This window comes from Aulonocara stuartgranti, assembly GCF_965226115.1.
Source record: "Aulonocara stuartgranti genome assembly, chromosome: 7".
Lineage (NCBI taxonomy): Eukaryota > Metazoa > Chordata > Actinopteri > Cichliformes > Cichlidae > Aulonocara > Aulonocara stuartgranti.
In genome coordinates, this window is record NC_138945.1 from 59280479 (window position 1) to 59290185 (window position 9707).

Sequence of the window (9707 nt, forward strand, 5' to 3'; positions counted from 1 at the left end):
ACGTAAAGTAAGCGACAAGTGCAGGGACTGTCTTTTCCGGCTTGATTTTTTTACGAAAACTCACACCTGAACATGTCCCTGTTCTACCTGCACATGAATTCCCACTGTGTAGGGTTACGGGTCTGAATATTCATTAATTATATTTTGTCTTAAGCTGCACCGTGGAGCTGTATCACAGGGTGGAGTCACTTGTTTCAGTATGCTTGTTTCAGTTTAGGTTTTATTGCTGAAAAATGTTTAGTTTTGCTTTAGTTTATTATGAATGAACGAGTTACTCTCATACAAGCTTTCTTTATTCTGCTCTTAAGGCAATTTAAAAGCCACGGTTGAGGAAATATGCTGCACACCAATCTGTCTAGTAACTCAGTTTCTTTTATATTTATCATACCATTGCATGGACTGGTTTATGTGTGCATATAGAATGAGATAAATATACAGAAGAAAGGAGAGGGATAGTCTGCATTGTGTCAAATGCAAGAGTACTTGGTCAGCATGTGTTATGGTTTCCTTCTTGTGTTGTGCAGGTAGTCATTCCTGTGCCAAAGCTCATGTTTTCGGTTCCTTTGTGCAGTATGCTCCATAAGTTCTTTTTGCTCGTGGTTTCTTGTATATATAGTCTGGACTTTCGTTGTTTGTTTACTGGCTTCTTTTTTAAAAGAAGAAGAAGAAAACGTTATCAGGCTTAGAGCCACTTGTAGTTATTAAGATTTAAGTCTAGTAAAAGCAGAAGAAAATGCATGAAAGGATGGAAAATCTTCACACTGACTGATATTTGATCAGTGATCTTGTTAAAATTACATTTATGTTGTGTCAGCCTAACAGCTATTAAGGATAGGCTCAGCTTAAATAAAGACTGCAAGGCTTAGAGCTGTTGAGCGTGGTGGTATTATGGTACACTCAAAGTTCTAAAAGAAAATAACCATAACATATAATAAGTCCGGAAAATGTATCTTCTGGGACATATTTTTAACCAGATTACCAATGTGGAAAGTGTGACTTTCATGCTTTAAACAATGTTTTGTAACAGATTAACACAGTCCCTAATGTATTTTTTTTTTTTGTAAACACACACAAAATCGGTCATTAATTACACGTATATCATACAAATTAAACGAAAATGTATTTGTTTTGGAATAATAAGTATGTGCCATGTTTCAGCATCTTTTTGTCATGGGGTGTTTGTCTGTGCTGCTTCTGGCAAAAGTCCGGACAGTCCCAGCCGGTAGATCCGCGTATCGTCGCACAGCTGAACCTCCTCCGGAGAAGGTCTCTCTGTAGTTGCCGGTTAGCGTCATGTCGGGCGTTGTGGATACTAAATTGTACGACATCCTCGGAGTTTCGCCGTCTGCGTCTGAAAATGAACTTAAAAAGGTACGTAAATGCTACAGTGAAATGAATGTCTTGGAGTTCAAACAAAATTGAAAAAAGAGGAAGAGAGGTCACCAGAGCAAATGTGGCCTACAAACAAGCTAATGGATGTTTAGCTAGCTTAGCCAGTAAAATGAGCTGGATAACAGCGGGATACATCACCGGACTTTTAAACATAATTTAAGCGACACATTGGCATTAAATGATTGCTTATAAGTGTTTCTAAATACGTGATAAGGATGAAGTTAGTCTCTTTGAAAACAGAGATAACACTGGTAAACACGAGTGTGATAGCTTGCCGGCTACTAATGCTAAATTCCAGCAAATAGTCTCCACCAACTCAGTAACGAAACAACACTCGCTAAACGAGACACTTAGCTTAATAAACTGCCAACCCCAGTGTAATACTTGATCATGCTTATCAGTATTGATGTTAGGCAACGCTATAAACAACGTGTGTGATGGTCACAAGCTAACGTTCATGCCACCATTCGTGCAGCTACATTAGCCAACGTCCAGGCGTTATTCCCTTTAAAATCCATTCAAACATCAAGCAGATGCTAATGGCTCATATTTGACAACTGCTGCGTCCTCTGCAAAACCCGACATAACACAACTTATACAGCTTGTGTATTCATCTTATTTTTGTCTCGTAATAAAGACCTTGTATTTCCGTCTATCGGGATTCAAAATAACGCTGGCAAGTCAAAAGCTGACTATTTGGAAGCAGTGTTGTTGAGTTTCTGACATGTTACATGCAACCATGATCTTGACTATATCCTGTTGTTTTAGACAGCAAGCTAATTGAAGCGTCTTGCTACAGGCACATGAGCTTAGGTCTGTGACCCAGCTTTCTTCACGCTGATATTTTTTATTTTTTTTGGTTTATTACAGGCCTACCGCAAATTGGCCAAAGAGTACCACCCTGACAAGAACCCTGAAGCTGGAGACAAGGTATGATGCACCAAAACAGTAGTGTTAGCAACAGCACCAAAGGATGCTCAGTTGATCAACAATTGGGCATGCAGAAATGATGTCGCCTCCATTTATAATGATCACATAGCCCAGTGCTTTGAGGATTACTCCTAGGCACAGATTAGAGTACAAAATGTGACACAGGCTTTCCACTAGAGAAGAATGCTTTTTAAAAATATATTTATTTCTCTATGACTCAAATCTTAAAGCCTCTTTTAAGTCCTTTGTGCTTTGTAAAAGGGAACTGTTGTTGAGGTGCACTGAATTTATTTTCTTCATGCACCAGTTCAACCTGTCTGATTGTGCTTTGTTCATTTTCCAGTTTAAAGAAATAAGTTTTGCATATGAGGTATTGACAAACCCAGAAAAAAAGGAGCTTTATGACCGCTATGGAGAGCAAGGCTTACGGGAGGGAGGAGGAGGAGGACCTGGCATGGAGGATATCTTCTCTCACATTTTTGGTGGAGGACTGTTTGGGTTCATGGGGGGACAAGGAAGAGGACGCAATGGAGGCAGGAGGAGAGGAGATGATATGGTACACCCGCTGAAGTAAGTGTTGTTGTTTGATGGATGCTTCAGTGGATGGTGCATATGTAATGCAGTATGTGTACTTACAAATCGTGTTGTTACAGGGTTTCTCTTGAAGACTTGTACAATGGTAAAACCACAAAACTGCAGCTCAGTAAGAATGTGCTGTGTAGTGCCTGTAATGGGTGAGTTTCCTTTTTGTTAAAATTATATTGATTTGTAGTTTTAAGGCTGTCTGATGAATGATTTGCAGTTGCTCTAAATGGATAATAATGCTGATACTTTACTGTTGGCTTTTAGTCAGGGTGGTAAGGCAGGAGCTGTGCAGAAGTGTGTAGCATGCAGAGGACGGGGCATGAGAATCATGATTAGACAGCTGGCCCCAGGAATGGTTCAGCAGATGCAGTCAGTCTGCACAGATTGCAATGGGGAGGGTAATGTATCCCCACACACCTGCAAACTGACATTAAAAACAAAGTTAATGTACAAACCGCAGCAAAACAGCTCTCTGAGGTCTTCTATTCTGTGTGTGTGGTTGTTGTCCAGGTGAAGTGATAAATGAAAAGGACCGCTGCAGAAAGTGTGAGGGTCATAAAGTCTGTAAGGAGACTAAGGTTCTTGAAGTTCACGTGGACAAAGGCATGAGACATGGACAGAAGATCACATTCACTGGAGAAGCTGACCAAGCACCAGGCATGGAACCAGGAGATATAGTTCTGGTGCTGCAAGAGAAAGAACATGAGGTACCCCAAAACAGACAGCTCCTATTGATTACAAAACTGTTTTTAATAATAGAATAACTTGGATAATGAATAAAGTCTACATTTATCCAAGCGATTTGATGTAATGAACCTAAGCAACAAATATGGGTTTTATATCTCAAATAGGATTTCCGCCGTGATGGCAGCGATCTTCACATGGTTCATCGTATCGGCCTGGTTGAGGCTCTGTGCGGCTTCCAGTTCACAGTCACACACCTCGACGGACGTCAGTTGCTTGTTAAATACCCACCTGGAAAGGTCATTGAGCCAGGTAAACATCTTCCCTTTACTTTAATTTATTTTTTCTGTTATGACATTCTTTCTTTTTTGGTTGGACAGAAGGAAATTTATTGGATGAATACTTATGTTTTACTGCAAGTGTTGGTGCCAGCATTTATTTTTAGGACAGCATAAAAGAGAGAATATAAACATCTAATGTGAACCAAATTGAAAACAAAATTAGATTGTTTTAACAAGTCACCTTGGTGTTGTAGAATTTTCTGGTAATTTCTCAAGGTTGTGCTATATAATTAACTGTCTTGTGAAAAAGCTGTCATTGTTTCAAGTTGTTGAGAATACATATACTTTTTTGGGACATTTCAAACTTAACAATGTAAAATCTAACACTAGTTTTCTAAATAAACATGTAACTATAAAACTGCATTTGAGTTAAAACTGTGGCATTAGCATGTATGATAAGCACAGACACATGTATAATCTAAGTCTTAAAATATCGTTTGCATGACAATTTTGACAACTTGCACCATAGTTTATATTATATTATATTATAAATTCCAGGTTCAGAATAAATATGGAAACCACAGGCTGTATATAAAAGATAGATGTAGCTTCCATGTCAGAAAAGTCGAAATGCTGATGTATAGTATAACTAATTTTGTCTAATGGGCAGCAGGGGGCGACGTCACTTGTTCCCAAAAAGAAGCCTGTTTATATTAGGAAATCAACCAATTAGCGAAGTTGAGCTATGAAATTTGTGATAAAGTTGTTTTGTTTTGGGTTTTCTTTTGGTGTCTCTAGTTTCAAATCTTACTTTTAACCATTCATTATTTTTAAAAAATTTTAAATGTGAAAATATTAGACCCTATCAGTAGGGGTGCAACGATACTCGTATCGATATTGAACTGTTCGATACAGTGCTTTCCGTTTGGTACGCATATGTATCGAACAATGCAAAATTTTTAATTTATTTTATCAACTTTTCTTCTGACGATGCTGTCTGTGTTGACAGCTCAGTGGATCTGCGTTCGACTACTCCGCCTAGGCTGCACTGTCGAGCGCAGATCCACTGAGTGCAGCGCAAGCTAGCAAGACAGAAGCTAAGCTCGTTACAACATGGCAAATTGAACCTCCCCCACCCTCATTCAGATCTGGCCTTTGGAACTATTTTGGTCTTCATGTGAAGTATGACCCTGAAGGCAAGCGCGTCATGGACAAAAGTAAAACAGTATGTCGGATGTGCCACGCAATGCTCAATTACATGGGTGGGAACTACTGCGTTAGCGCAGTTTGCTCATTAACGGAGATTTGCCGTGTTGTGGCGTTAACGTCATTTCAGATTAACGCTGACAGCACTAGTGGGAACAAAATGAATATGACTGCACATTTACGCCGACATCACCATAGTGCAAAGACAAGTGGAAGCAGACAAAAACAACAAGCACACATGCTACAAACTTTACCCGAGTCATTTAGACAGCCGTTAGCACGTGATTCTCCTTATGGGGACCTGATATGTTTAATATGCTGCTGAGAATATAGCCCAGAAGAAGCGTATAGTATAGCTTTTATTTTGGAAAGAGCCATTTCTCTGTAATAAACTCTCTTTTCCAAAGATGAGTGATTTCTCGATCAGATTTATTATTTTATCCCTTTGTTGTTTCAGCAACATTAAATTAAAAAACTGTACGTTTGAGTTCAAATATATATTTATAATTTTAATAAATGACAAATTAAAAAAGCATGAACATTTTTTTGTATCGAAAAAATATCGAACCGTGACACCAAAGTATCGAACCGAACCGTGAATTTTGTGTATCGTTGCACCCCTACCTATCAGATTTGAAAGGACCATAAATCACAGTATGGTTTAGGGCAAGCCTACCTTGTGGTTCCCTATAGTTTACTGTGTCCCCTGGTTTCACTGTCGGATCAATACCTCACTAACACAGCAACTGTGATAATGCTCAGTGCGAGAGATGATGTCAGTGGATGATATCACTGTGGCTAGATCCATCTTATATTTAGACTCTGTTGGAGAGCACATAGACCTCGCACTCTAGTGTACAATTGTTGTTGAATCTGTGTGCCGTTTCTCCTTTGTGTGTTTGTGGCAGGCTGCATTCGAGTGGTGAAAGGAGAGGGGATGCCTCAGTACAGAAATCCATTTGAGAAGGGAGATCTTTACATTAAGTTTGAGGTCCAGTTCCCTGAAAACAATTGGATTAACCCTGAAAAGCTGAATGTGAGTTGCAATAGAGAAAACAAAAATCACAACTCGCAAAATGTTAGAGTGAATACAATGTCGTGATGGATGTTTGTCTTCTTTCAGGAACTCGAGTGCTTGCTGCCTGCCCGTGCGGAGACTCCCGTTATTGCAGCAGATGCCGAGGAAGTTGACCTAACAGATTTTGACAGAAGTCAAGGTTCAGGAAGCGGAGCCAGGAGAGAGGCCTACAATGATAGTTCTGATGAGGAAGGCGGTCATCATGGCCCAGGAGTGCAGTGCGCACACCAATAGAAAGACTACAGACTTGCACACACATAGAAGCATAAAAACACAAAAGTCCCATTGCTAACACCATTCAAGATTTGCGACTCATACATTTTCCTCCTCTCAAGACTCACATGAAAAAGAGAATATATATATATATATAATTTCTTTTTTGTTTTTTGTTTTTTAGTCTCACACAAAATTCCCCCCCCTTCGTTCAGCTCCATGGTGCCCATAAGACAGTGATCCTGGATGTGTTATGATCATTTTATGTTTATGAACAGTAGTGCTCTTCAAAGCCAGCAGCAGGAAGGTGGCCCCATTTTCAGAGGTTTATTGAATTAACATGATTTAGATCCCTTTGTTTTCATCCTAAATGTTTAGACTCGTCTTTCCTATAATGAAAGGTAATGTATAAAATTCAATTTTTGTTGACTGTCTTGTAAAAAATATAGTTTAAAATCTTTTACACACAAGCGCATGCTGCCGTTTGCTAAAGAGCTTGCCCGTGTAAAACTAGGGTCCAGACATTACATAAACATCTGGCACCACAGGTGTTTCGATTTCAGTGTGTCACCACTATTAAAGTGCCCTGCTCCCATCAGCGCTAACCTGATTATACGTGTCATATTTTGAAAATGGGATTTGCTGGTTCTGTTCAGTTCCTAGCTGCCACACACACATATTAAAGGCCTGACTAAAGTTACCTGCCTGCCAGGCACATTTGTTTTTTGTTTTGTTTTTTTCTCATATGTAAGCTGTTTTTGTCTATGTAGGTGTGAATGATAAGCCCCTTTTCAGACATTCAGACAGAGATAACATTCATTAATCTTTAAAGTGAGAAAATTATGCTGTGCAGATGTATAGCACTTTAGTTAAGGTTCTTTAATTGAAGACAAGTAAATTTTCGAATGTTTAGTTCTCTCCAATAGTGTAAAAAGGGGCAGGTTCTGTATTTGTACTGCATGGTGCTCCTTGGAGAGCTGTACCCTTCCCCTAACACATCCACCCAGGGACAAACATTTCTCTTCTGGATCAGGAAAAAAGCATCATATACAACTCTTCAAATTATAGTCGTTACTGATTCAAGACACATGCACATTCACAGTCTTGCCATTATTGAAGAGAGACGATCAATGTTCAGACATGAAGCCGACAAGTTCAGTTGATTAATGGAAACAATTGCATGTCTGAAGCGGGGGGTTAGTGTGTTTGAGACCTCTGAACTTGAAGTTTTGTGTTCATTTGAGTGGAGGTCAAACTTGTATACTACTTGTATGTGTGTTATGCAGTGGCTCAGTGTGTGGGAGCTGCTGTGGAATGTTCCGGCTTATTAGGGTGGTAGGTATTCCTGCTTTATATTGGACTGCAGTGCGAGTGGATATTATATAAAGTTAGGGAAGGAGAAAAAATGTTTATTTGCTGAGAATCTTCCCCACATGGACAGTTTTATTCTCACCAGGACTGAGAAGTTCTCCTGGCTTGCAGGAAAACCACTGAGCCTGCACCAAACCCTCTATGTTATACATATCTCCCTATTCTTGTTAGCCAAACCTTTGTCCCTCAACATGTTATAAGAGTCCCACCCCCATATACCTGTAAATAAATACAGTCCTACTCCACAGGTGCATTCAGAGTCAACAGCAGTGTCTTTCTTTAGCCACAACTTTTTTTCTTACATAATGGTAATAAATGTTATGTTCAGATGAAGAGAAGTTAATGGAGCCACTGTAGACTGTTATCACGCACCTCTGTGACTCATTGTGTATTTAATTTAGCCCACGGGATAGTCTGTACACAAGGGTCATTGGTAAATTACATTATTGTTGATGCTTATGGTTGTCGAGATTATGATTAAACTGTACAATAAATGACTGCAAGTTCATTGAGCTGTTCTGTTTTCATATGTACAACCTGTACTGGTTTCTGAGCATTCTGTATAAGTTTTGTTACAACCCCGAACAAAAGGAAATACTGCTGATAGAAAATCTGCACCATTAAACCTAAACACATTAGACAATTGGTGCCTCAATATATTCAAAATAAGAAAAGCGTACATTTGTTGGTATTTTTGTGATTGTGTTGTGACTCAGTCTTCTGCATCCTCCGTGTCTCTGCTCTGGAGGGCAACTGGACCCAGGAGTTCTTTAAACCCTGTGGTATTTCTAAAGGATTAAAAAATAGTGTTGAAATAAATGCGGTCAATATTAATTTGGTGTTGACTGGCAGATTCAAGAGGGTGTCATTTACCTATCTCTTTTAGACTGCATGACATAAGAGCGCTCTCTTCTGAGTTGCTCCAGACGCTCTTTCACAACAGTCTTCTGCTTGTTCTTATCTTCCTAAAAAGTAGCCAATATGATGATAAGATAGCATGCTAATTCATTGTTTTTGAGGGTTTTTTTAAGTATACAGTTCCTCAATATGTAGTTACCAGTGGTAGATCTTGAGTAAGGTGCTTTATCCTGTCTGTGTGTTTCAGGCCAAGCAGGTCTTCCTCTGCCTTTCTGTTCTGGATGATTGACAGGCGCTCCTGAACCTGAAAGACATGCTAACAATGTAACATCAATTCTGCTTTCATTTCTGAGTCATGAGCATGCAGTGTCCCTCTCTACACCTTGTCTCACCCTGAGCAGTTGCCTCTCTCTGTCTCTCTGTTGCCTTTGTTCAACTTTTCTTTGCATGTCCACTAGGTTGCGCATTGTCCTCTCTCTCTCCATTGCAGACACCGGTTCGCTCACTCGTTCTCTCTCCATCAGAGAAGCTTCCTTCTTTGCCTTACACTCTGACAGGCTATAGTCTACCTGGAACATGGTGGGAAAATAGCTGGTTGTATGTTTTAAATGAGAACCGATCTAACCAGAATATGTCAAGACTACTCTTACTGTTTCTTCTGGACAGTATTTCTGCTCCTTATAGCAATCAAGTTCAGGGTCTGTCATGTCCCACTGCTTGGACTCTGTTTCCACCTCAGTCACAACCCTGTCAGCATTAGTTATGTCCTTGCATGTCCCATAGCAGAAGTCGTCTGCATGTGGGTTAGCTTCAGAGGAATCAGCCATAGGGTGTGGCTGTGCGGCTTCCTTGCTCTCTGCCACCAAAGCATGTGTTTGTAAGCCACATTCAAATACAGCTTCTCCTTCATTTGGTTGATCGGCTGTTTGTCTGTTACTGAAGGCCAGCTAATAAGAATTCAGAAAGTGAACACATGAGTTCAGTGACAGTCACAGTGAATTACGTTCTGCTACACTCTTATGAAGTACCTCTTCTACTGTGCTGCACTGCTGGTTTGCAGACTGTGTGTCACAGTGATCTGGAGTACCAGACTTCAACCCAGTAGGTTT

At 39.8% G+C, this 9707-nt stretch overlaps 1 protein-coding gene across 1 annotated transcript; it reads left to right on the forward strand.

Annotated features, from left to right (window-relative positions):
• Positions 1-1204: 1204 nt before the first annotated feature.
• On the forward strand, positions 1205-8248 carry dnaja2b (DnaJ heat shock protein family (Hsp40) member A2b). Its single transcript, XM_082540661.1, has 9 exons — positions 1205-1371; positions 2263-2322; positions 2666-2892; positions 2976-3056; positions 3172-3305; positions 3418-3614; positions 3759-3903; positions 5987-6114; positions 6202-8248. The coding sequence occupies exons 1-9, from the start codon at positions 1294-1296 to the stop codon at positions 6388-6390; spliced, it is 1239 nt and encodes a 412-aa protein (XP_082396787.1). The 5' UTR covers positions 1205-1293; the 3' UTR covers positions 6391-8248.
• The last annotated feature ends 1459 nt before the right edge of the window (positions 8249-9707 follow it).